The sequence below is a fragment of the Salmo salar genome, chromosome 19 (assembly GCF_965601325.2).
Source record: "Salmo salar chromosome 19, fSalSal1, whole genome shotgun sequence".
NCBI lineage: Eukaryota > Metazoa > Chordata > Actinopteri > Salmoniformes > Salmonidae > Salmo > Salmo salar.
The window spans coordinates 59,833,655-59,860,017 of record NC_138309.1 but is presented as its reverse complement, the minus strand read 5'-3'; the positions used below and the strand labels follow the sequence as shown (position 1 = coordinate 59,860,017).

General features: G+C 42.6%; 1 protein-coding gene and 1 pseudogene across 2 annotated transcripts in view; one reads left to right on the top strand and one right to left on the bottom strand.

Moving 5' to 3' along the window:
• LOC106579255 (mediator of RNA polymerase II transcription subunit 24-like) overlaps window positions 1–10,857 on the top strand; it is a 39,127-nt pseudogene extending 28,270 nt beyond the window's left edge. The window contains exons 20-24 of the transcript XR_014381575.1: window positions 1,219–1,391; window positions 2,785–2,993; window positions 5,648–5,720; window positions 7,590–7,683; window positions 9,781–10,857. The product of XR_014381575.1 is annotated as a mediator of RNA polymerase II transcription subunit 24-like (transcript). The remainder of the gene's footprint in view (window positions 1–1,218; window positions 1,392–2,784; window positions 2,994–5,647; window positions 5,721–7,589; window positions 7,684–9,780) is intronic.
• A 3,249-nt stretch (window positions 10,858–14,106) lies between these two features.
• On the bottom strand, window positions 14,107–18,688 carry csf3a (colony stimulating factor 3 (granulocyte) a). Its single transcript, XM_045701908.2, has 4 exons — window positions 17,919–18,688; window positions 17,391–17,501; window positions 17,028–17,168; window positions 14,107–16,906 (listed from the first exon to the last, which is right to left on the bottom strand). The coding sequence occupies exons 1-4, from the start codon at window positions 18,081–18,083 to the stop codon at window positions 16,712–16,714; spliced, it is 612 nt and encodes a 203-aa protein (XP_045557864.1). The 5' UTR covers window positions 18,084–18,688; the 3' UTR covers window positions 14,107–16,711.
• Window positions 18,689–26,363: the final 7,675 nt, after the last annotated feature.

Sequence of the window (26,363 nt, the reverse complement as noted above, 5' to 3'; positions counted from 1 at the left end):
GGGCTATTTGCTGACCATGGCAGTACACTGACATTCTTGTCTTGCAGGAAATCACACACAGAACGAGCAGTATGGCTGGTGGCATTGTCATGCTGGAGGGTCATGTCAGGATGAGCCTGCAGGAAGGGTACCACATGAGGGAGGAGGATGTCTTCCCTGTAACGCACAGCATTGAGATCGCTTGCAATGACAAAAAACTCAGTCCGATGATGCTGTGACACACCGCCCCAGACCATGACGGACCCTCCACCTCCAAATCGATCCCGCTCCAGAGTACAGGCCTCGGTGTAATGCTCATTCCTTCGACGATAAACGCGAATCCGACCATCACCCCTGGTGAGACAAAACTGCGACTCGTCAGTGAAGAGCACTTTTTGCCAGTCCTGTCTGTTCCAGCAACGGTGGGTTTTATCCCATAGGCAACGCTGTTGCCTGTGATGTCTGGTGAGGATCTGCCTTACAACAGGCCTACAAGCCCTCAGTCCAGCCTCGCTCAGCCTATTGCGGACAGTCTGAGCACTGATATAGGGATTGCGCGTTCCTGGTGTAACTCGGGCAGTTGTTGTTGCCATTCTGTACCTGTCCCGCAGGTGTGATGTTCAGATGTACCGATCCTGTGCAGGTGTTGTTACACGTGGTCTGCCACTGCGAGGATGATCAGCTGTCCGTCTTGTCTCCCTGTAGCGCTGTCTTAGGCGTCTCACAGTACAGACATTGCAATTTATTGCCCTGGCCACATCTGCAGTCCTCAAGCCTCCTTGCAGCATGCCTGAGGAACGTTCACACATATGAGCAGGGACCCTGGGCATCTTTCTTTTGGTGTTTTTCAGAGTCAGTAGTAAGGCCTCTTTAGTGTCCTAAGTTTTCATAACTGTGACCTTAATTGCCTACCGTCTGTAAGCTGTTAGTGTCTTAACAACCGTCTACAGGTGCATGTTCATTAATTGTTTGTGGTTCATTTTAAAAAGCATGGGAAACAGTGTTTAAACCCTTTACAATGACGATCTGTGAAGTTATTTGGATTTTTACGAATTATCTTTGAAAGACAGGGTCCTGAAAAAGGGACGTTTTTTTTTAGTTTGACTAGTCATTAAAGTATTTTTTTTTTAATACATTATTTGAATGCGTGTCTGTCGCTGTGTGTGTATTTACTCTTACTGTATATCATTTAGGCTATGTATCAATCCATTTCTCATTCCTACTTCCTATGTGTCTCAGGAGCTGCTGAAGGAGACTCACCAGGAGTGGGCCAACCGGGTGGTGGAGTTGCTTTACAGCATTTTCTGCCTGGACACCCAGCAGATCACCTTCACCCTGCTGGGCCACATCCTGCTCACAGACTCGGCCTACTGGCACAGCCTGGCAGACCCGCCCAGCAAGGCCCTGGCTAAGTAAGACTGAGTCCTCCTAGTCTAGTTTCTCGGATTCTCAATGACAATGCTATGATAATGTGCCATGTGCTAGCTAGCTAAGTCATAGGGACTTGCTATCTGGCTTAATAGGTGACTGTAGAGGCCAGTTTCCAGAACACAGATTAAACCTAGTCCTGGCCAAAAAAAAACACTTTTAAATTGAGATTCCTCATTAGTCCAGGGCTAGGCTTAATCTGTGCCTGGGAAGCCGGCCCTAGTTATACATGGTCCCTGTACAGCAGGGTTCCGTCTGCTCAGCTCCAACGAGGACGAGCCGGTGGTCCTCTCTAGTCTAGGTGAGACTGCTGCTCTCTGGTGTCAAACAAAGTACATCAGGGACCGGTTCAGCAGGCAGACGTTGTGTAAAGTTGCAGATAGAAATGATATGAAAGAAAGTTATAGAACATGTTAAGATTTTTAAAATTTTTATAATCATAAATTTAAAAAACGCATACAATACTTGAAAATACAAAGGGATCAACAACATTGCATTCAACCCATAATATGGCCTTTAGACAAGGTGAAAAGAAAGAAGCCTGTGTTAAAAAATCCACTCCAAATTATTCTGTTTGCAGTAAGGCTGTTAAGTAATACTGCAAGACAACACGGCAAATCAATTCACTTTTTGGCTTAAATTAAAAACTACAGGTTTGGGTCAAATCCAATACAACACAGAGTGAACCCTCTCTATTTTCAAGTATTGTGATGGCATGTTATGGGTATGCTTGTCATCGACCAGGATTGTGGAGTTTTTCAGGATCAATATAAATATGAATGGAGCAAAGCTCATGTAAAAAGTTAGAGGAAACCCCACCTCAGTCTTTTGAATACCTAACCCTGGGATAGTTTTATTTTTCAGCGAGACATTTACTCAAATGTTTATGCCAAAAACACACCAGAATGGCTTTCCAATAGGTGTTCCTGAGTTGTTTAGTCTCAGTCCTGACTTAAATGTGCTTGAAAATCAGAGCCATGGTTTGAATATTGCTGCCCATTAATGATTCCCAACCAAATTGAATCAGCTTGAACAATTTGGACAAAAATAATGAGTATATGTTTCCCTAAGAGTTGTGCAAAGTGGTAGAATCTTAATGGAGAGTTATCCAATTATGTTATTTAAGTTTTTTAAATTATTTTATTTTTATTTGGAACATTTTCTATAACTTTCTTTCACTTTGAAAATGTGGAGTCGGTTGTGTAGATCTGTATGAAAAATCTGTAATTTAATACCTTTTATACATGTAATTTTAAGGTAGCAAAATGTGAAAAAGGTTAAAGGGGGGTGTAGACTTTCCATAGGCACTGTATCTATGGAGAGCCAAGTTTCAAAATACAATATTTACATGGCGTTTTACTTTTTACTGTACCTTAGGGGTTTGACTGCATTCAACCAGATTCCATGAAGGTTTTCAAGAACAAGTAGGGTTCTGAACCCCCATCAACTGCAAGTTGACACAAGTTCTCTAAACCAAATGACAGGCAAACAAAAAATGTTGTGCTCAACAATAATCGAAAGAAAAAGGGTTACTTTTTTTTCCTATGTCACCAGGGTGAAATGGGCAATTCTAAAAGCTCCACTAGGTAAGCGTAATTTACTTTCCTTAACATGATTTAAACCTGCCATTCTGTATAGAAACAAAACGTCCCTGCATCAAATCACACAGTATATTGCGTTACTCTGGAAAGCAATAGCACGCTTCTGTTGAACGACGAGGGTTAGTGGACTAATTAGTGTCAGGTAGAAACGCAGTGTGCAAGAAGGTGGTGTAGAAGAACATTTTGGAAAAACACTCACTTTAAATTAAGTAGGATGACATGTGTATGTATAGTGGAGGGAACAAGGTCATTTAGAAACTTGTCTTTCCCCACTATGGACTTGAAATAGGAGGAAGTGTCCTCATAGACTCACTCATATGTTAAATGTTTTAATTTCTTACACCAGTACTTCAATTGAAATCCATAAGGGAAGAGGACCAGTGTTATCTCATAAGTTTAGCTGTGTGAGTAAGGTTAGGATTAGGTAGGTTTACAATCCGATTTTAAGAAGATAAATTGTAGAAACCGGTAGGGTTTAGCCATAATTATGACTTTGTGGCTGTAATAACTAGTGACGACCCAATTTAGGGCAAATTAGAGAATTGAGAAGTAAAGAGATTCTTTGAATAAGGTTGTCAGAGCAGTGACACCAAAATACACCGAGTTGATTTACATGCACACTAATAATTTGATTTTAAACTGATTATGGCAGTAGGCCGAGTATGGCATTAGTCATATAAACGCCTTACTCTGCTTATCTTAATCGGTGTAAGGTCATAATCGAAGTAAGCATACGCCAATTAAAACACCTGGTTTTCTGAGCAATCTTTCGAATTACTAGGACATGTAGACGCCTTAATCAGAGGTACATCGGTGTATTTGATCTGCGCATGTGCCAGCACCAGCAGCGTGGGCTTCCTTCTTTTGCGTGAGTGAAGTGAGTTAGGGAAAACTGAGTATGCATCTTAGAAATAGTTTTCACATACCAACTTTGTGTCTGAACTTTGTGTCACAGAAATAACATGGTTGCTGTGGTAGAACATTTGTTTATTTGCTATTTTCGACATTTATCAAATGGTCCCATGTTTCATGAGCTGAAATAAAGATCCCAGAAATGTTCCATACGCACAAAAAGCTTATTTCTCACAAGTGTTGTACACAAATTTGTTTACATTGCTGTTAGTGGGCATTTCTCCTTTGCCAAGATAATCCATCCACCGGACAGGTGTGACATATCAAGAAGCTGATTCAACAGCATGATCATTACACAGGTGCACCTTGTGCTAGGGACAATAAAAAGCCACTCTAAAATGTGCAGTTTTGACACACAACACAATGCCACAGATGTCTCAAGATTTGAGGGAGCGTGCAATTGGCATGCTGACTGCAGGAATGTCCACCAGAGCTATTGCCAGAGAATTTAATGTTCATTTCTCTACAATAAGCAGCCTCCAACTTCATTTTAGAGAATTTGGCAGTACGTCCAACTGGCCTCACAACTGCAGACCACATGTAACCACGCCAACCCAGAACCTCCACATCCGGCTTCTTCACCTGCGGGATCTTCTGAGACCAGAAACCCGGACAGCTGATGAAATTGTGGGTTTGCACAACCGAAGAATTTCTGCACACAGTCAGAAATAGTCTCAGGGAAGCTCATCTGTGTGCTCGTCATCCTCACCAGGGTCTTGACCTGACTGCAGTTTGGCGTCATAACCGACTTCAGTGGGCAAATGCTCACCTGCGATGGCCACTGGCACGCTAGAGAAGTGTGCTCTTCACGGATGAATCCCAGTTTCAATTGTACCGGACAGATGGCAGACAGCGTTTATGGGGTCGTGTGGGTGAACGATTTACTGATAACGTTGTGAACGGAGTGCCCCATGGTGGTGGCGGGATTATGGTACGGGCAGGCATAAGCTACGGACAACGAACACAATTGGATTTTATCGATGGCAATTTGAATGCACAGTGATGATGTGCCATTCATCCGCCGCCATCACCACATGTTTCAGCGTAATGTATGGCCCCATCTGTACACAATTCCTGGAAGCTGAAAATGTCCCACTTCTTCCATGGCCTGCATACTCACCAGACATGTCACACATTGAGCATGTTTGGGATGCTCTGGATTGACGTGTACGACCGTGTGTTCCACTTCCCGCCAATATCCAGCAACGTCGCCCACCCATTGAAGAGGAGTAGGACAACAATCAACAGCCTGATCAACTCTATGCGAAGGTGTCGCGCTGCATGAGGCAAATGGTGGTCACACCGGATACAGATTTAAAAAAAAATGTTATCCACACCCCTACCTTTATTGTTACCAACAGATACAGAACGTATTTGTATTCCCGGTCATGTGAAATCCATAGATTAGGGCCTAATGAATTTATTTCAATTGACTGATTTCCTTATAGGAACTATAACTCAGTAAAATCTTTGAAATTGTTGCATTTATATTTTTGTTCAGTATATTAATCTGACTTCACAATAATCGTATTATTGTGTGCATGTAACCGTACTCGCTTGCAAAACTTCCATATGGGGTCTTTAACCTTGGCTGCCTATGAACCACAATAACCCCCCTACTCTCTTGACTTTGATAATGAAGACACTTTTTCCTCTTTCTCCATTCCTGTTGATTGTCACTATAATGACCTTTAATCTTTTCCCTGTCTCCTGTGGTTGTGTTGTAGGTGACCGCTCCATGTCCACCTCCCTGTCGGCTCCATACGGTCAACATGAGGGACCCTCTCAACCGCGTCCTAGGTTAGAACCATGCGCCGGTCTCAAACCTTTAGCACCTATTAGGCATTGTGGCTTACCAGTATGGCTTACCAGGGCATGCCTTTAATGTTTTAGTGCTTCTCATAACGATTTCATTCTAGCTTACAGTGGGGGAAAAAAGTATTTGATCCCCTGATGATTTTGTACGTTTGCCCACTTACAAAGAAATGATCAGTCTATAATTTTAATAGTAGGTTTATTTGAACAGTGAGAGACAGAATAACAACAAAAAAATCCAGAAAAACGCATGTCAAAAATCTTATAAAATGATTTGCATTTTAATGAGGGAAATAAGTATTTGACCCCTCTGCAAAGCATGACTTAGTACTTGGTGGCAAAACCCTTGTTGGCAATCACAGAGGTCAGACGTTTCTTGTAGTGGGCCACCAGGTTTGCACACATCTCAGGAGGGATTTTGTCCCACTCCTCTTTGCAGATCTTCTCCAAGTCATTAAGGTTTCGAGGCTGACGTTTGGCAACTCGAACCTTCAGCTCCGTCCACAGATTTTCTATGGGATTAAGGTCTGGAGACTGGCTAGGCCACTCCAGGACCTTAATGTGCTTCTTCTTGAGCCACTCCTTTGTTGCCTTGGCCGTGTGTTTTGGGTCATTGTCATGCTGGAATACCCATCCACGACACATTTTCAATGCCCTGGCTGAGGGAAGGAGGTTCTCATCCAAGATTTGACAGTACATGGCCCCGTCCATCGTCCCTTTGATGCGGTGAAGTTGTCCTGTCCCCTTAGCAGAAAAACACCCCCGAAGCATAATGTTTCCACCTCCATGTTTGACGGTGGAGATGGTGTTCTTGTGGTCATAGGCAGCATTCCTCCTCCTCCAAACACGGCGAGTTGAGTTGATGTCAAAGAGCTCCGTTTTGGTCTCATCTGACCACAACACTTTCACCAGGTGTCCTCTGAGTCATTCAGATGTTCATTGGCAAACTTTAGACGGGCATGTATATGTATTCTTGAGCAGGAGGACCTTGTGGGCACTGCAGGATTTCAGTCCTTCCCGGCGTAGTGTGTTACCAATTGTTTTCTTGGTGACTATGGTCCCAGCTGCCTTGAGATCATTGACAAGATCCTCCCGTGTAGTTCTGGGCTGATTCCTCACCGTTCTCATGATCATTGCAACTCCACGTGGTGAGATCTTGCATGGAGCCCCAGGCAGAGGGATATTGACAGTTCTTTTGTGTTTCTTCCATTTGCGAATAATCGCATCAAATGTTGTCACCTTCTCACCAAGCTGCTTGGCGATGGTCTTGTAGCCCATTCCAGCCTTGTGTAGGTCTACAATCTTGTCCCTGACATCCTTGGAGAACTCTTTGGTCTTGGCCATGGTGGAGAGTTTGGAATCTGATTGGTTGATTGCTTCTGTGGACAGGTGTCTTTTTTACAGGTAATAAGCTGCGGTTAGGAGCACTCCCTTTAAGGGTGTGCTCCTAATCTCAGCTCATTACCTGTATAAAAGACACCTGGGAGCCAGAAATCTTTCTGATTGAGAGGGGGTCAAATACTTATTTCCCTCATTAAAATGCAAATCAATTTATAACATTTTTGACATTCATTTTTCTGGATATTTTTGTTGTTATCCTGTCTCTCACTGTTCAAATACACTTACCATTCAAATCATAGACTGATCCTTTCTTTGTCAGTGGGCAAACGTGCAAAATCAGCAGGGGATCAAATACTTTTTTCCCCCCACTGTATATGTTTGATTAAGTCGCTCTGGATAAGAGCGTCTGCTAAATGACTAAAATGTGATTTAAAAAAAAATAAAAACTCTTAATAAATCTGGCCCCACATCTCTAGTACATCCACTTTGCTCTCTCTCTTTCTCCCTCTAAAGCCAACCTGTTCCTGAAGATCTCATGAAGGAGTGTGTGGAGTGCCTGGAACAGGGCAGCTGTGGGAGTATCTTGCAGTTCATGCCTTTCACCATGGTGAGTGGGAGAGAGGGGAGTTGACCGTGGGGGAGATGAACTGTGGTAGTCTAGGGGAAGGAGAGTAGTGATAAGTTGATTGTTAGTTCTACGCAACTTTGGTAAGAATGTGACCTCTGACATGGGATTTTTACTCAACACATTCTGGGGAGACATATTCCTGCAATGATGAGTTTTTTTTATTTCTTCTGATAACGATAATTTTACTATTTCTGCCTTCTATGTTTTTTTTTATCTTAGTACATCTGACCCCAAGTCTCTAGCTGACCTCGTTCTTACATCCACACTTTTATAATGATGCTTTTAATGTATGATAAGAAAAAAAATTACTTCTCATTCCTCTTGTTTCTTTGTTCATACTTTTATTGAATTGTATTATTTTATGATTTGAAGAGCTACAGTTGAAGTCGGAAGTTTACATACACCTTAGCCAAATACATTTAAACTCAGTTTTTCACAATTCCTGACATTTAATCCTTGTACAAATTCCCTGTTTTAGGTCAGTTAGGATCACCACTTTATTTTAAGAATGTGAAATGTCAGAATAATAGTAGAGTGATCTATTTCAGCTTTTACTTCTTTCATCACATGCCCAGTGGGTCAGAAGTTTACATACACTCAATTAGTATTTGGTAGCATTGCCTTTAAATTGTTTAACTTGGGTAAAACGGTTCGGGTAGCCTTCCACAAGCTTCCCACAATAAGTTGGGTGAGTTTTGGCCTATTCCTCCTGACAGAGCTGGTGTAACTGAGTCAGGTTTGTAGGCCTCCTTGCTCGTACACGCTTTTTCAGTTCTGCCCACAAATGTTCTATAGGATTGAGGTCAGAGCTTTCTGATGGCCACTCCAATACCTTGACTGTGTTGTTCTTAGGCCATTTTGCCACAACTTTGGAAGTATGCTTGGGGTCATTGTCCATTTGGAAGACCCATTTGCGACCAAGCTTTCATTTCCTGACTGATGCCTTCAATATATCCACATAATTTACCTTCCTCATGATGCCATCTATTTTGTGAAGTGCACCAGTCCCTCCTTCAGCAAAGCACCCCCACAACATGATGCTGCCACCCCCGTGCTTCACGGTTTGGATGGTGTTCTTCGGCTTGCAAGTGTCCCCCTTTTTCCTCCAAACATAACGATGGTCATTATGGCCAAACAGTTCCTTTTTTGTTTCATCAGACCAGAGGACATTTGTCCAAAAAGTACGATCTTTGTCCCCATGTGCAGTTGCAAACTGCAGTCTGGATTTTTTTAGGCCGGTTTTGGAGCAGTGCCTTCTTCCTTGCTGAACGGCCTTTCAGGTTATGTCGATATAGGACTCGTTTTACTGTGGATATAGAATCTTTTGTACCCCTTTCCTCCAGCATCTTCACAAGGTCCTTTGCTGTTGTTCTGGGATGGATTTGCACTTTTCGCACCAAAGTACGTTCATCTTTAGGAGACAGAACGCGTCTTCTTCCTGAGCAGTATGATGGCTGTGTTGTCCCATGGTGTTTATACTTGATAACTATTGTTTGTACAGATGAACGTGGTACCTTCAGGCATTTGGAAATTGCTCCCAAGGATGAACCAGACTTGTGGAGGTCTACAATTTTTTTCTGAAGTCTTGGCTGATTTCTTTTGATTTTCCCATGATGTCAAGCAAAGAGGCACTGAGTTTGAAGGTATACCTTGAAATACATCCACAGGTACACCTCCAATTGACTCAAATGATGTCAATTAGCCTATCAGAAGCTTCTAAAGCCATGACATAATTTTCTGGAATTTTCCAAGCTGTTTAAAGGCACAGTCAACTTGGTGTATGTAAACTTCTGACCCACTGGAATTGTGATACAGTGAATTATAAGTGAAATAATCTGTCTAAACAATTGTTGGAAAATGTAATGTGTCATGCACAAAGTAGATGTCCTAACCGACTTGCCAAAACTATAGTTTGTTAACAAGAAATTTGTGGAGTGGTTGAAAAGCGAGTTTTAATGACTACAACCTAAGTGTATGTAAACTTCCGACTTCAACTGTATATAAATAATTAGAATCTGGAGACTGCCACAGCTGGTAAGAAGTGTGTGTCCCGTCTGTCTGTGTGCCTGCCCCCAGGTCTCAGAGCTGGTGAAGCTTCCTGTACTGGCCAAGCCCAAGGTGGTCCTGGGCATCACTGACCTGACTCTGCCCCTGGGGAGGAGCGTAGCAGCAAAGGCCAGCTTTGCCTTATAGACCCCTGATGGTTCCCACTGCCCAGGGTTCAGCTCTCCCACCTCTGCCTTCTCCATGGATTCTATTTCCCCAGTCACTCAGGGGCGAAACCAGCTTCACACATAAATCAACATTTTATTTAGTCATGCACTTGTGTCAATGTGAGACTAAGAGAAGACTTAAAGTGGAAGTTAGGATTCACACTTCAAAGCTTGGGACTCTGCTTAGATGGTGTTTCATCACTTTGGCATAGAAATACCAGTTACGATACTCCGAAGTTGGTTAACAACTGTTATGTAATCCTGATTGCTTCATTCATTCAAATGTAGGTTTTCTTTCATTTTGATAGTCTCTATGGTCAGTAATACAAAACTGTAAAATTAAATGTTTTCACAATCTTGGAATCAGTATTCATAGAAAGTGTACATATTGTCATCTTTATAATAACGCCTCATGAAAATGTAAATACCTATTTAAATACCTAGTTTCATCATAGCGTTTGATGGTTTTTGTGAATGCACTTGAAGAAACTTTCAAAGTTCTTGAAATGTTTTGGATTGACTGACCTTAAAATAATGATGGAATATCGTTTTTCTTTGCTTATTTGAGCTGTTCTTGCCATAATATGGACTTGGTCTTTTACCAAATAGGGCTATCTTCTGTATACCACCCCTACCTTGTCACAACACAACTGATGGCTCAAACGGATTAAGAAGGAAAGAAATTACACAAATTAACTTTTAACAAGGCATTCCAGGTGACTACCTCGTGAAGCTGGTTAAGTGAATGCCAAGATTGTGCAAAGCTGTAATCAAGGCAAAAGGTGGCTACTTTGAAGAATCTCAAATATAAAATATTTTGATTTGTTTAACACTTTATTGGTTATGACATGATTCCATTTGTGTTATTAAATAGTTTGTCTTCACTATTCTTTTACAGGTGTAGAAAATAGTAAAAAATAAAGAAGAACCCTGGAATGAGTAGATGTGTCCAACCTTTTGACTGGTAATGTTCGTTAATTGACCTTCAGCGCTCCTTGCTAGAGTAATAGGCTACCTACCTGTAACATTGTTTACAGTGACTTCCTCCCTTTGCTTGCTTTGTTTTTGTCGCTATCAAACATATGACTACTGAATGTCACTATCCCATCACTAGGGCCCTGTGTTTTGTTTAATCATGTCACATGACCTGGATTTTAACCTTATAAAAAGGGGACAGTTTGATAAAGCTTTAAGTCAGATGGTCCAGCACCATCCTCAGATTTTGTCTTATTCTCATTTCTGGATAAGGAAACAAACTAGGTCATATGACATGAATAACCAAAACACAGGGCCTTACCCATGACGGATGATCACATGGCATTGTTTTGAGACAAAGGGCCGTATTCTTTAGGGCACATCATAGCAAAACATTTTGCAACTGAAAATGACTAAGCATTTGTTATTGGTAGTTAATCCCTGTTTCAGAACATTTTCTTCCGTTTGATGCCAAATGAACACGACCACAATAACCATAATCCCCATGTTCAACCTCTTCACTGTCACATGGTGGTGTGATGCTCTCTAAGTGATATTCCCCGGGCCTTTGAAGGAACACCCCACTGGTGATTCTTAGTGAGCTCGTGCTTATCAGTAATCTAGCCTTGCATAACTTCCTAAATGCAATCCCTGGATGGGGGTCATTAGACGTAACAGTCTAAATGTTACTTTCGGGTTTACAGAAGATGCTTACTCGTTGTCTAATAATCCTTCAGTTCCTCTGTAGACGGTTAACCAAGCATCTAGCCCCACCATTTTAAGGAACAACTGCTTTTACTAGAGAACCCTTGTCCTACCATATTTGGCAATTGCAAACCTAATTTTTGTAATTATACTTAACAAAAATATAACTTAACATGCAACAAGTTACAGTTCATATAAGGAAATCAGTCAATGGAAATAAATTAATTAGGCCCTAATCTATGGATTTCACATGACTGGGAATACAGATATGCATCTGTTGGTCACAGATGCCTTAAACAATATATTTAAAAAAAGGTGTAGATCAGGAAACCAGTCCGTATCTGGTGTGACCACCATTTGCCTCATGCAGTGTGACACATCTCCTTTGCATAGAGTTTGAACAGGCTGTTGATTGTAGCCTGTGGAATGTTGTCCCACTCCTCTTCAATGGCTGTGCGAAGTTGCTGGATATTGGCAAGAACTGGAACACGCTGTCATATGTCGATCCAGAGCATCCCAAACATGCTCAATGTGTGACATGTCTGGTGAGTATGCAGGCCATGGAAGAACTGAGACATTTTCAGCTTCCAGGAATTGCGTACAGATCCTTTCGACTTGGGGCCGTGTATTATAATGCTGAATGATGTGATGGCAGCGGATGAATGGCACAATGGGTCTCAGGATCTCATCACGATATCTGTTCATTCAAATGTGGTCTGCGGTTGTGAGGCCTGTTGGATGTACTGCCACATTCTCTAAACATAATTGGAGGTGGCTCATGGTCGAAAAATGAACATTCAATTCTCTGGCAAACCGCTCTGGTGGACATTCCGGAGGTCAGCATGCCAATTGGATGTTCTCTCAACTTGAGCCATCTGTAGCATTGTGTTGTGTGACAAAACTGCACATTTCCGAGTGGCCTTGTTTTATCCCCAGCACAAGGTACACCTATGTAATGATCATGCTGTTTACCTTCCCTGGGCTAGTCCCACCCTAGTCAACAACCAGTGGAATCGCGTGGCGCGAAATACAAATACCTCAAAAATGCTATAACTTAAATATCTCAAACATATGACTATTTTACACCATTTTAAAGACAAGACTCGTTAATCTAACCACATTGTCCGATTTCAAAAAGGCTTTACAGTGAAACAAAACATTAGATTATGTCAGGAGAGTACCCTGCCAAAAATAATCACACAGCCATTTTCAAAGCAAGCATATATGTCACAAAAACCAAAACCACAGCTAAATGCAGCACTAACCTTTGATCTTCATCAGATGACACTCCTAGGACATTATGTTATACAATACATGCATGTTTTGTTCAATCAAGTTCATATTTATATCAAACTGCTTTTTACATTAGCATGTGATGTTCAGAACTAGCATACCCACCGCAAACTTCCGGTGAATTTACTAAATTACTCATGATTAACGTTCACAAAATACATAATTATTTTAAGAATTATAGATACAGAACTCCTTTATGAAATCGCGGTGTCAGATTTTAAAATAGCTTTTCGGCGAAAGCACATTTTGCAATATTCTGAGTACATAGCCCGGCCTTCACGGCTAGCTAATTTGACACCCACCAAGTTTGGCCCTCACCAATCTCAGATTTACTATAAGAAAAATTTGATTACCTTTGCTGTTCTTCGTCAGAATGCACTCCCAGGACTTCTACTTCAACAACATGTTGTTTTGGTTCCAAATAATCCATAGGTATATTCAAATACCTCCGTTTTGTTCGTGCGTTCAAGTCACTATCCGAAGGGTGACGCGCGAGCGCATTTCGTGACAAAAAAATTACAAAATATTCCATTACCGTACTTCGAAGCATGCCAAACACTGTTTAAAATCAATTTAATGCTATTTTTCTCGTAAAATAGCGATAATATTCCAACCGGGCGTTGTTGTATTCATTCAAAGGCTGAAAGAAAAAAAATTGAGAATTCTCATGAACGCGCTTCTCAGTCGCACTGTTCCCAGGCTGACCACTCACAAACAGAGCTGCTGTACTTCGCCCAGAGACTGCAGACACCCCATTACACTTTCTGGCGCCTTCTGAGAGCCAATGGAAGCCTTAGAAAATGTCACGTTACAGCAGAGATGCTGTATTTTCGATAGAGATGCAACTGAAGGACAACAAATTGTCAGACAGGGCACTTCCTGTATGGAATCTTCTCAGGTTTTGGCCTGCCATATGAGTTCTGTTATACTCACAGACACCATTCAAACCGTTTTAGAAACTTTAGAGTGTTTTCTATCCAAATCTACTAATTATATGCATATTCTCGTTTCTGGGCAAGAGTAGTAACCAGTTTAAATCGGGTACGTTTTTTATCCGGCCGTGCAAATACTGCCCCCTAGCCCCAACAGGTTTTAATCAGCTTCTTGGTATGCCACACCTCTCAGGTGGATGGATTATCTTGGAGAAGGAAAAATGCTCACCAACAGGGATGTAAACAAAACATTTTTGAGAAATAAGCTTTTTGTGCATATTGAACATTTTTGGGTTCTTTTATTATTTCAGCTCATGAAACATGGGACGAACACTTTACATGTTTATATTTTTGTTCAGTGTATATTTGGTGAGCGCTAATGCATTGCATTTGACAAAATAAAATGTACCAATAACTCCAAATTGAAGTGTAACATACAGATACTTGCATGCAATTGTCTCTGTAAAAACAGTACATTTTCATAGAACTTATGAAATACAAATGGTGGATTCATGTATAACAAAAAAAACTTCCTCAGTGACACCCTGGGACAAAAGTTGATAACAGCTTATGAAGCTTACTACAAGGGTTGCTCACAAAGCATACAGGTGAATAATTGAGTAGGCTTGCAGTGCGTTTGGAAAGTATTCAGACCCCTTGACTTTCTCCACATATTGTTGCGTTACAGCTTTATTCTAAAATGGATTACATTTATCTACAAACAATACCCCATAATGACAAAGCGAAAATAGGTTTTTAGAAATGTTTGATAATTTATACAAAATAAAAAACAGGGCCTCCCGAGTGGCGCAGCGATCTAAGGCACTGCATCGCAGTGCTTTAGGTGTCACTACAGACCCAGGTTCGATCCCAGGCTATGTCACAACCGGCCGTGACTGGGAGTCCCATAGGACGGTGCACAATTGGCAGTTCTGGCCGGGGGGCTTAACTTGGCTTCTCACACTAGCGACTCCTTGTGGCGGGCCGGGCGCCTGCAGGCTGACTTCGGTGGTCAGTTGAGCGGTGTTTCCTCCGACACATTGGTGCGGCTGGTTTCCCGGGATAAGCGGGCGGGTGTTAAGGAGCACGGATTGGCGGGTCATGATTCGGAGGACCCGAGACCCCCCCCCCAAAAAATTACATAAGTATTAAAACCCTTTGCTATAAGACTCAAAATTGAGCTCATGTGCATCCTCTTTCCATTGATCATTCTTGAGATGTTTCTACAACTTGATTGGAGCCCACCTGTGGTAATTTCAATTGATTGGACATGATTTGGAAAGGTGCACACCTGTCTATTTATGGCCCCACAGATGACAGTGCATGTCAGAGCAAAAACCAAGCGATGTTGAAGGAATTGTCCGTAGAGCGCCGTGACAGGATTGTGTTGAGGCACAGATCTGGGGAAGGGTACCAAAAAAATATCTGCAGCATAGAAGGTCTCCAAGATAACAGTGGCCTCCATTGTTCTTAAATGGAATAAGTTTGGAACCACCAAGACTCTTCCTAGACTTGGCCGCCTGGCCAAACTGAGCAATCGGGGGCGAAGGGCCTTGGTCAGGGAGGTGACCAAGAACCCGATGGTCACTCTGACAGAGCTCCAGAGTTTCCCTGTGGAGATGAAAGAACCTTCCAGACAGACAACCATCTCTGCAGTACTCCATCAATCAGGCCTTTATGGTAGAGTGCCAGGTGGAAGCCACTCCTCAGTAAAAGGCACATGACAGCCCACGTGTAGTTTGCCAAAAGGCACATAAAGGTCTCTCAGACTGAGAAACAAGATTCTCTGGTCTAATGAAACCAAGATTTAACTCTTTGGCCTGAATGCCAAGCGTCACGTCTGGAGGAAACCTGGCACTATCACTACGGTGAAGCATGGTGGTGGCAGCATCATGCTGTGGGGATGTTTTTCAGCGGCAGGGACTGGGAGACTAGTCAGGATCACGGAAAAGATGAACAGAGCAAATTACAGAGAGGTCCTTGATTTAAAAACCTGCTCCAGAGCACTCAGGAACTCAGACTGGGGAGAAGGTTCACCTTCCAACAGGACAACAACCCTAAGCACACAGCCAAGACAACACAGGAGTGGCTTCGGGACAAGTCTCTGAATGACTTTGAGTGGCCCAGCCAGAGCCCGGATTTGAACACGATCGAACATCTCTGGAGACCTAAAAATAGCTGTGCAGCGACGCTCCCCATCCAACCTGACAGAGCTTGAGAGGATCTGTAGAGAAGAATGGGAGAAACTCCCCAAATACAGGTGTGCCAAGCTTGTAGCGTCCTACCCAAGAAGACTCGAGGCTGTAATCACTGCCAACGGTGATTCAACAACGTACTGAGTAAAGGGTCTGAATACTTATGTAAATGTGATATTTCCGGGGTTTTTTTTTTACTGACTTGCCTAGTTGAATAAATTTAAGAACAAATTCTAATTTACAATGATGGCCTAGGAACAGTGCCTTGTTCAGGGGCAAAATGACAGATTTTTACCTTTATAGCTCTGGGATTCGATCTGGCAACCTTGCGGTTACTGGCCCAATGCTCTACCCACTAGGCTACCTGCCGCCCCAAAATATACATTTGCTAAAAATTATAAAAACCTGTTTTTGCTTTGTCATTATGGGGTATTATGTGTGTAGATTTGAGGGGGAAAAAAACGATTTAATCAATTTTGGAATAAGGCTGTACTGTAACAAAATCTGGAAAAAGTCAAGGGGTCTGAATACTTTCCAAATGCACTGTAATTACAACATATAAAAAAGCATTTCAATTATATTTTAAGCATTTATAAATACACATCTAATCATAAAGACTAAATAATAAATAGATCATAAATAAATAAAATAATAGATCACCATAAAAACATGGCAATTTCAAGTCAGTTTTGGCTCAATCCCTCTCCCCATTTGCTTGGGCTATGTTCCTTAGACTGCGGACTATGTCCTGGCCAAAGCTTTGGAGCTGCACCAGAGTCAGATGTGTGGCTACCTGAACCTCATAGTCCCCAGTGAGACGAGAGGCCAGGCTTGTGGCTGTGGGCTGCACCGCCAACGGGCTCTCCGCCACTTGGACCGCTTTCAGCATCTGGAGATACAAAGAACTCTAATTAATCAGCATTTATGTCGGAACAGTATTTGAATCCAATGGATTTTCTAATACTGTGTTTGCGTGCATGGTGTATAAGTCATTTTACAGGGAGCCTCACCCTGTTGATCTGGATGCGGAGATCTCTGATATCAGTCAGCAGTGCAGTGATGCTCTCTGTGTTGGCCAGGCGTTGTACGACAGCTCTTAGCAGGTCCTGGTGCACCTGTAGTCCCTCTGACATACGTCTCAGACAGGTCTCCTGATGGAGGGACCTCAAATGTCAAAGCAATGCCTTGTTTCTAGGGCTGATATCATTTTCAGATGCCTTATAGTTTCTAATCCGGGCCTAGAGTTGTTCCTGGGCAGGCCTGGCCGTCACTATAGTACTATAGGCTCCAGGTAGTAACATATTTCATCCTGAACCTGGTCTTAATTTTCACGTGAATTAGGCATAGAGGCTGTAGTGCAGTCTGATGCTCACCAGAGTAAAGTTATCTGTCAAGGCGTTGAGTGTGGGAGCAGAGGGGATGCCAAGGTTGATCGCCAGGTATTGTAGTTTCCTGTTCTCACTGCTCGAGTTAAGAATCAGGGTCTGGGAGCCAAAAGACATGATTAGAAAACCAATGTTTAGAATTAGAACATTGTACGTCCAGTTGAATACTTATCTAAACTGAGTGGAATTTCCAACTAAAATAACTGATTCCACCTATCAAAAATGGATACATTTTGTGCATAATACTAGGCCTATATAGGCTACAGTTGCCATTTTTATGTGCACGCTCAGACCACCATAAACATTAAAAACATCGTCCAGAATGGTAATAGCTTATTCAAGGCTTGTGTATGCTATTAAATATACATTTCCTGTAATATGGAGAATGATAATACATCTGATTGTGTTAGGCCTATACAGCTCACTCTCCCCACAGATACATAAACGGTACTGTCTGGTACAGCCTGCCACGGGCAGAAGTAATGTTAGTGGCTTAGCCGAGGCCGATCCACTTACCTCAGAATGAATGCACGATGTGTGTGTCGCAGGAATAGCCTCCAACACCTTTTTGATCAAACTCTGGCTGTTTTCTACGGACAGGTTGAATTCTGGATCGTCGACTAGTTGACCCGCCTCGCCAGAATACTCCAAGATCGGTGCGCTTTGACCGTAGCTGGCCATGTTGCAGAGAATGGCGAAAACTGTAGAGAACAACGTTGACTCTGTTATAGCTTCCGAACCTCCGGCTTAATGCAATGTAGAAGTCGGGGTTGTGATGAAACGGTGAGATCATTGGTTGACATGAATATGCAATATCTGTCCCCTTTGCCCTAGCAAATTACACGCATCCCCGTGAGTATAACCTAGTTAAAAATAGCAACAGAGGAATAGGAACCCCTGTCAAAAATACCTGCACCTTTAAAAATAAATCCATAGCTATAACTTCAAACTATCTTTTGATAGCCTTGATTCCATCACCTTTTTGACTTGGTCTGAAGTATCCTTCTTTCTCCGAAATAACTTTGGTCTGAACTAAAAAGTTGAAACACCCTAATTTTACACTTTGTCTTTTAATAGCTGTCCATCTAATGAATTGTCTACTAGAATATATTCCACATTTTACTTTACTTGTTGCATTCTTTCTCATATCCAGTTGTTGTGCAGTCAGTCCGTCTAGCAGCAGTGAAGGAGGGACTTGTACTACTCACCTATCACAATGTTCATTGCCTTTGGGTTGATGACTTTTCAAGGAATTTGCTGATACAATTGCCCGACCAGTGAACGCAAGTTGTTAGATACCATCATAGCCTTTACCCACTATATTTATACTAGTTGATGGGAATTCCCTTTCTATCACAATACTAGTTGTACAGTATCGAGTTGAATCAGTCATCTTTTCTTTGGCATATCTTTTGTAGTGAAAGTGTTGTTGGAAGTGTAAAAATATTGCAATTGAATGGGCTGTATTATAGACACATTTTAATTGCATACAGACATAGTACATGTATAGTAATATGAACATGGAAAGGATCTTCAAACAACTTGAACATCTAAAACACATGTTTAAAATGTGTTGGCATGGTGTTATAATTTGGCAGCTGTGTTAAGTGACAATGGAGCCTGGCTTGGCAAATTATGACAAATGACATTAATAACTTCATGTTCACATATTACATACATTTTAGGATTTTGGTTAGGAAAAGCTGTGTAAACCAGCAGATTTTCTGAGGAATATTGAAGTCATTCAATTCTGGGAAAAAAAATAACTATCTGGAATTCCTACATTCCAAAAACTGAGCCTGTCCTCAGGCAATGTTAATTAGAGGAAAACATACGTATCTGGAAAGCCCAATGAAACAGAACTGTCCTGACATGCACTGAGAATACAAAACATTAAGAACACCTGCTCTTTCCATGACATAGACTGACCAGGTGAATCCAGGTGAAAACTTTGATCCTTTATTGATGTCACTTTTTAAATCCACTTCAAATAAGTGTAGGTGAAGGGGAGGAGACAGGTTAAATAAGGATTTTGAGCCTTAAGACATGGATTGTGTATGTGTGCCATTCAGAGAGTGAATGGGCAAGACAAAATATTTAAGTGCCTTTGAACAAGGTATGGTAGTAGGTGTCAGGCACACCGGTCTGTGTCAAGAACTGCAACGCTTCTGGGTTTCACACTCAACAGTTTTCTGTGTGTATCAAGAATGGTCCACCACCCAAAGGACATCCAGCTAACTTGACACAACTGTGGGAAGCATTGGAGTCAACATGGGCCAGCATCCCTGTTGAATGCTTTAGACACCTTGTAGAGTCCATGCCCAGACGAATTGAGGCCGTTCTGACGGGCAAAAGCTGTTCTTAATGTTTGGTATAGTCAGTGTATACTGGAAGGGGGACCACCGAGAGTTCCACAGTAGTTTTCATCACAGGTCTGAAAATACTACATTTTAGTAATCCACTATAACAAAACATTACATTTCAGGGATTACGTCACCTTTACGAAACAAAACACATCTCACATGTGCAGTGGATTCATTAATATCCTTATTCCCTAAAACTCTGGATTTGATAGTGTGGTCACTGTGGTCAAATCATAAATTCCACTTAGTTTCACTTGTGTTTTTAGTCTCGATTGCCATCAGTGAAAATTCTTAAATGGGAGTTAGGATTTGCCCTGATTTGAGCAAGTGGAGTGAGTGATGTAAAAGAAAAATGGAATGAGGCTCTGTGGGGTTTCATACAAGACTGCCATCTTGTGGCCTCTTGTTACCCAAGCCTCAGTTTCTGATTTACTCAACAGTGGCATTCATCAGCACGAGCAAATAGGTTCCTCTCAGCCTATAGGTGGGTTTCCTAGTCTTAATTTGCTTCTTCTAAGGGGAAAATGCCAAACATCCAGCCACGGCTCTTCTCTTATATGTGACTAAATCATAATCTATATGTGTTTTATTGACTGTTGTTTTGACTTATGTATTCATTTCAACATTATTTGTACAAATTGACCAAAGGCTGTCTTATGGATTCCAATTCTATACTAGATTCCTTGCAGTGTTTTGTCAGCACTTCTCAACCATGTCTTGTATAGTTGTATAGTCCTCCTTGTAGCAGATCCGGTTTCTCTTCATGCTTTGACACTAAAACTAAGTCTGTGATCAGTCAATGTGGATTGTTACATCTGGCCATGCATGGAGAGCTCCACCAAACCGGACCCCTGAAATCCACACGGCCTTAATCTTCATTCAACCAAACCTAGACATGAAGGCCATTATTCACTGCCGTGATCAATGTAAATGTTACTGACCGGGTATTGAACCCAAAGTTTCCACGCAACTCAAGACAGTGTTAGCTCCAGAACTAACATGAGTCTTTAGTTCTCAGGCAAGGTCACTTGTCACACATACCGTCAAATGTTTTTGCACAGTAAAAGGACTGGTTACACTTGGTATAGACCTACTGCCTGTACATGGGTAATCTGGTGGATACAACTCTACAGCAAGTGTGCAGCCGGGAGAGATTGGCATTTCTCCCGTCTGAGCGTATGCAAGGTGAAGCAGCTTGATGTACAAGATGGCCCCCAGGACATAGAGTCTGTGTATAGAAACATTGGTCTCCCAGCAGGGTTATACCATGTTCCCTGATAGCGACACAAATAATGTGAATAAGTGGTCCAAACAGTATTTAGTCAAAGTCAAATGTTGGGATTTGTATTTATTTGACTTGGTAATTTTCAATTCTGACAGCTACATACATTTTTATTTATCTCTGTGACATATCCTGCGAGAATTAGGGTGTGCCATCCTGCAGTCTTACTGTAAAGCCTGAGTAGATAGACGAGTCACTACTCTGTGCTGGAAATTACAACAACGTACACTCCAGTTGGAGTGATGTAGATGTCATTGCGCATGTTTTACATCTGACACTGATGTTGGTTAAGTAGGAGTCATGGAGGAGTTGAGCAAGAAGGAATGGTTACAGTGGAAACGGAGCAAGTGTGTGTTGAGCAAGCCAATGACATCAACTTCAAGAAATGGGAGACAACACTGCATGCCAAGGCATTAGCCATGGGCCAAGCTATTTTGAGAAACTCGTCCTTTTCTCAGCAGACCCAGAATAGGTTTGTTCTAAAGGAAATGGTCCCTCCCTCCCTCGAAATTGTTAAACAGACATGTTCCAGATTGTTCATGTACCTAGTGACTACTGTGTACTGTATGTACAGTACATTGAGTGATTTCATCTGAGTAAGCTAATGTGCATACACTTGCCAGAGTCTTGTTCAAACTTACCAAAATAAATTGGTCTCTCATTGCAAAATCGACCCTGACCATACGACCATACGACTGGTGTGGTTGACATTATTGGAGTTTGTCTAAGATGACCATCACAGGAGGTTGGTGGTGCCTTAATGGGGAGGACGGGCTCATTTTTATTTATTTAATTTTTTCTTTCACCTTTATTTAATCAGGTAGGCCAGTTGAGAACAAGTTCTCACAACTGCGACCTGGCCAAGATGAAGCAAAGCAATGAGACACAAACAACAACACAGACTTACACATGGAATAAACAAACGTACAGTCAATAACATAATAGAAAAAAGTCTATATACAATGTGTGCAAATGGTGTGAGGAGGTAAGGCAATAAATAGGCCATAGTAACGAAGTAATTACAATTTAGCAAATTAAAACTGGAGTGATAGATGTGCAGATGATGATGTGCAAGTAGAAATACTGGTGTGCAAAAGAGCAAAAAAGTAAATAAAAACAATATGGGGATGAGGTAGGTAGATTGGATGGGCCATTTACAGATGGGCTGTGTACAGCTGCAGCGATCGGTAAGCTGCTCAGATAGCTGATGTTTAAAGTTAGTGAGGGAAATATAAAAGTCTCCAGCTTCAGCAATTTTTGCAATTCGTTCCAGTCTTTGGCAGCAGAGAACTGGAAGGAAAGGCGGCCAATGGACGGGTTGGCTTTGGGGATGAAACGGATGGTACTGTGATAGCAAACTGGATGCAGTTTGCTGAGTAGAGTGTTGGAGGCTATTTTGTAAATGACATCGCCGAAGTTGAGGATCGGTAAGATAGTCAGTTTTACGAGGGTATGTTTGGCGGTGTGAGTGAAGGAGGCTTTGTTGCGAAATAGGAAGCCAATTCTAGATTTAATTTTGGATTGGAGATGCTTAATATGAGTCTGGAAGGAGAGTTTACAGTCTAGCCAGACACCTAGGTATTTGTAGTTGTCCACATATTCTAAGTCAGAACCGTCCAGAGTAGTGATGATAGTCGGGCAGGGGGGGTGCGGGCAGCGATCGGTTGAAAAGCATGCATTTAGTTTTAATAGCGTTTAAGAGCAGTTGGGGGCCACGGAAAGAGTGTTGTAATGGCATTGAAGCTCGTTTGGAGGTTTGTTAACACAGTGTCCAAAGAAGGGCCAGATGTATACAGAATGGTGTCATCTGCGTAGAGGTGGATCAGGGAATCACCCGCAGCAAGAGCGACATCGTTGATATATACAGAGAAAAGAGTCGGCCCGAGAATTGAACCCTGTGGCACCCCCATAGAGACTGCCAGAGGTCCGGACGACAGGCCCTCCGATTTGACACACTGAACTCTATCTGAGAAGTAGCTGGTGAACCAGGCGAGGCAGTCATTTGAGAAACCAAGGCTGTTGAGTCTGCCGATAAGAATACGGTGATTGACAGAGTCGAAAGCCTTGGCCAGGTTGATGAAGACAGCTGCACAGTACTGTCTTTTATTGATGGCGGTTATAATATCGCTTAGTACCTTGAGCGTGGCTGAGGTGCACCCATGACCAGCTCTGAAACCGGATTGCACAGCGGAGAAGGTACGGTGGGATTCGAAATGGTCAGTGATCTGTTCGTTAACTTGGCTTTCGAAGACTTTAGAAAGGCACGGCAGGATGAATATAGGTCTGTAACAGTTTGGGTCTAGAGTGTCACCCCCTTTGAAGAGGGGGATGACCGCGGCAGCTTTCCAATCTTTAGGGATCTCGGACGATATGAAAGAGAGGTTGACCAGACTGGTAATAGGGGTTGCAACAATGGCGGCACATCATTTTAGAAAGAGAGGGTCCAGATTGTCTAGCCCTGCTGATTTGTACAGGTCCAGGTTTTGCAGCTCTTTCAGAACATCTGCTATCTGGATTTGGGTGAAGGAGAAGCTGGGGAGGCTTGGGCAAGTAGCTGCGGGGGGTGCGGAGCTGTTGGCCGGGGCTGGGGTAGCCAGGAGGAAAGCATGGCCAGCCGAAGAGAAATGCTTATTGAAGTTCTCGATTATTGTGGATTTATCGGTGGTGACAGTGTTTCCTAGCCTCAGTGCAGTGGGCAGCTGGGAGGAGGTGCTCTTATTCTCCATGGACTTCACAGTGCCCCAAAGCTTTTTGGAGTTAGAGCTACAGGATGCCAATTTCTGTTTGAAAAAGCTAGCCTTTGCTTTCCTAACTGACTGCATGTATTGGTTCCTGACTTCCCTGAAAAGTTGCATATCGCGGGGACTATTCGATGCTAGTGCAGTCCGCCACAGGATGTTTTTGTGCTGGTTGAGGGCAGTCAAGTCTGGAGTGAACAAAGGGCTATATCTGTTCTAAGTTCTACATTTTTTGAAAGGGGCATGGTTATTTAAGATGGTGAGGAAATTATTTTTAAAGAATGACCAGGCATCCTCTACTGACGGGATGAGATCGATATTCTTCCAGGATACCCGGGCCAGGTCGATTAGAAAGGCCTGCTCGCAGAAGTGTTTTAGGGAGCGTTTGACAGTGATGAGGGGTGGTCGTTTGACCGCGGACCCATAGCTGATGCAGGCAATGCGGCAGTGATCGCTGAGATCCTGATTGAAAACAGCAGAGGTGTATTTGGAGGGCAAGTTGGTCAGGATAATATCTATGAGAGTGCCCATGTTTACGGATTTAGGGTTGTACCTGGTTGGTTCCTTGATCATTTGTGTGAGATTGAGGGCATCTAGTTTAGATTGTAGGACTGCCGGGTGTTAAGCATATCCCAGTTTAGGTCACCTAACAGAACGAACTCTGAGGATAGATGGGGGGCAATCAATTCAATTCAATTCATAGTAATGGCTGGAACGGAACTAATGGAATGGTATCGAACTCAAACATGTTTGATACCATTCCATTCCAGCCATTATTATGAGCCCGCCCTCCCCTCAGCAGCCTTCTGTGATGACCATGTAGATCTGGGGTTGGAGATTTGATCAAAAGCAGGGAAGCCTTTTTACTCTGCCATCCACTTACACATATTCGGGGACAGGGAAGCTGTGGTGTACCAATAGAAGGGGAGAGAGAGTGGGGAAAAAGGAAGAGAAAAGGTTGCATCTCAATAGTCTTACACAGTTTCCTCATCTGGTATCCTTTCATTCACACTGAAAGAATTAGACAGGTGAAAACACGTTTATTTTAGGCATCCACCATATTGCTTTTTTGGGCTTCCGAATCATCATACAGGTGAAGGAAAGCAGACAGGGAAAGGAAGCAACTCTAGACTATTGAGATGTACTCAGGGACATCCTCACTCACTCCTCGTCAATAGCCTTCACCTTATGCCGGAAGAGGAAACAGTCTGTCCATCCAGGCCCTGGCTGGAAACATTTTAATCTGCAACCCAATGCCATGTGGGGCTGCGCTCTGTGGGATTGGATGGGTAACCTTATCCCCCATTTTGTGTCCCATTACCCAGCAGTTGTAATACTCACACCAGTGTAACATGTCTGGGGGTAGCGGGCGGGGCAAGGTGAGCCTGAAATTTAAATTAACCACAACGACAGCTCATGCATGTGCTAGGGAACAGGGGTGTTACATTACACGTGTGCTACCCCACATCCTCACAAAACAATACATCCAGATACACAAACACCCACGCACAAGTTCACACACACACAACTAATTTGCGTTTGTTTACTCTACCACCAAGCCCCCCACCACACAAACACCACAGGCGGCCGGTAGCACCTTAATTGGGGAGGACGGGCTCAAAGTAATGGCTGGAACAGAATACTATTGAATGGTATCGAACAAATCAAACACATGGTTTCCATGTGTTTAATACCGCTCCATTCACTCCATTCCAGTCATTATTATGAGGCGCCCTCCCCTCAGCAGCCTCCTGTGACACACACAAACACAAGTATGTTACTGGGAAGAGCGGTACTGGCCAGCTAGCTGTGTGTTAGGAAATGTCAGCAAGGGAGGCTTACCATCTATATTTCAGTGCTGTTGAACCTCCTGCTCGTCACGGGAGCCTGCTTCCTTGAGATTAGCTCTGTTAGGATCAATAACACTGTCCTGTAAAGCAAACTCAGCCAGGAGGAGGAGTGCAGTGAATAGAATGCTGATGCACCAGAGAATCTATGTGCTCATATCAAAGCAAACTAATGATAAAGGTTCTTCCTTATTAAAGTATGTCTTAGTGTCTTTGAGTTTGCCCTCTAAACTAAGTAAAATATAGAGCAAAATGGATGAACAAGCTACTGGAGAGAGAGGACTCTTAAAAGCGGAGGTGTTGCCTAAGGGACTAAGGAAGTGTAAAGCCACAAAGATCATCATACACTCTGCTGGGCAGCTCAAGGGCACCTCCTGCCCAGTCCACATGGAGAGGGCCAGGTGGTCCCATTTTTTCCTCCTCAACCCCAGAACAGGGTCACCCAAGTTGAAGGATTCCTTCCCAGACTTTTTATGGCCCTCATACATAGTTTATTGGCTTGTTCTACTCTGGAGGCATGTGTTTTCGATGCAGGGATACCCTTGTTGACAAACCCAGTTACAGGGTGTGCTGCGCTAACAGCCGATTTCATTATTCATCATGTTCTGTGTTAAATCTCACTAGTTCATGTTGAATAGACACAAATGCAAAATTTTATATGGTTTTCCTTTACTTATTCTAATAAAATATTAAATTAGGTATTTTGTGTCCTTTGTAACCTGCATAGTAAT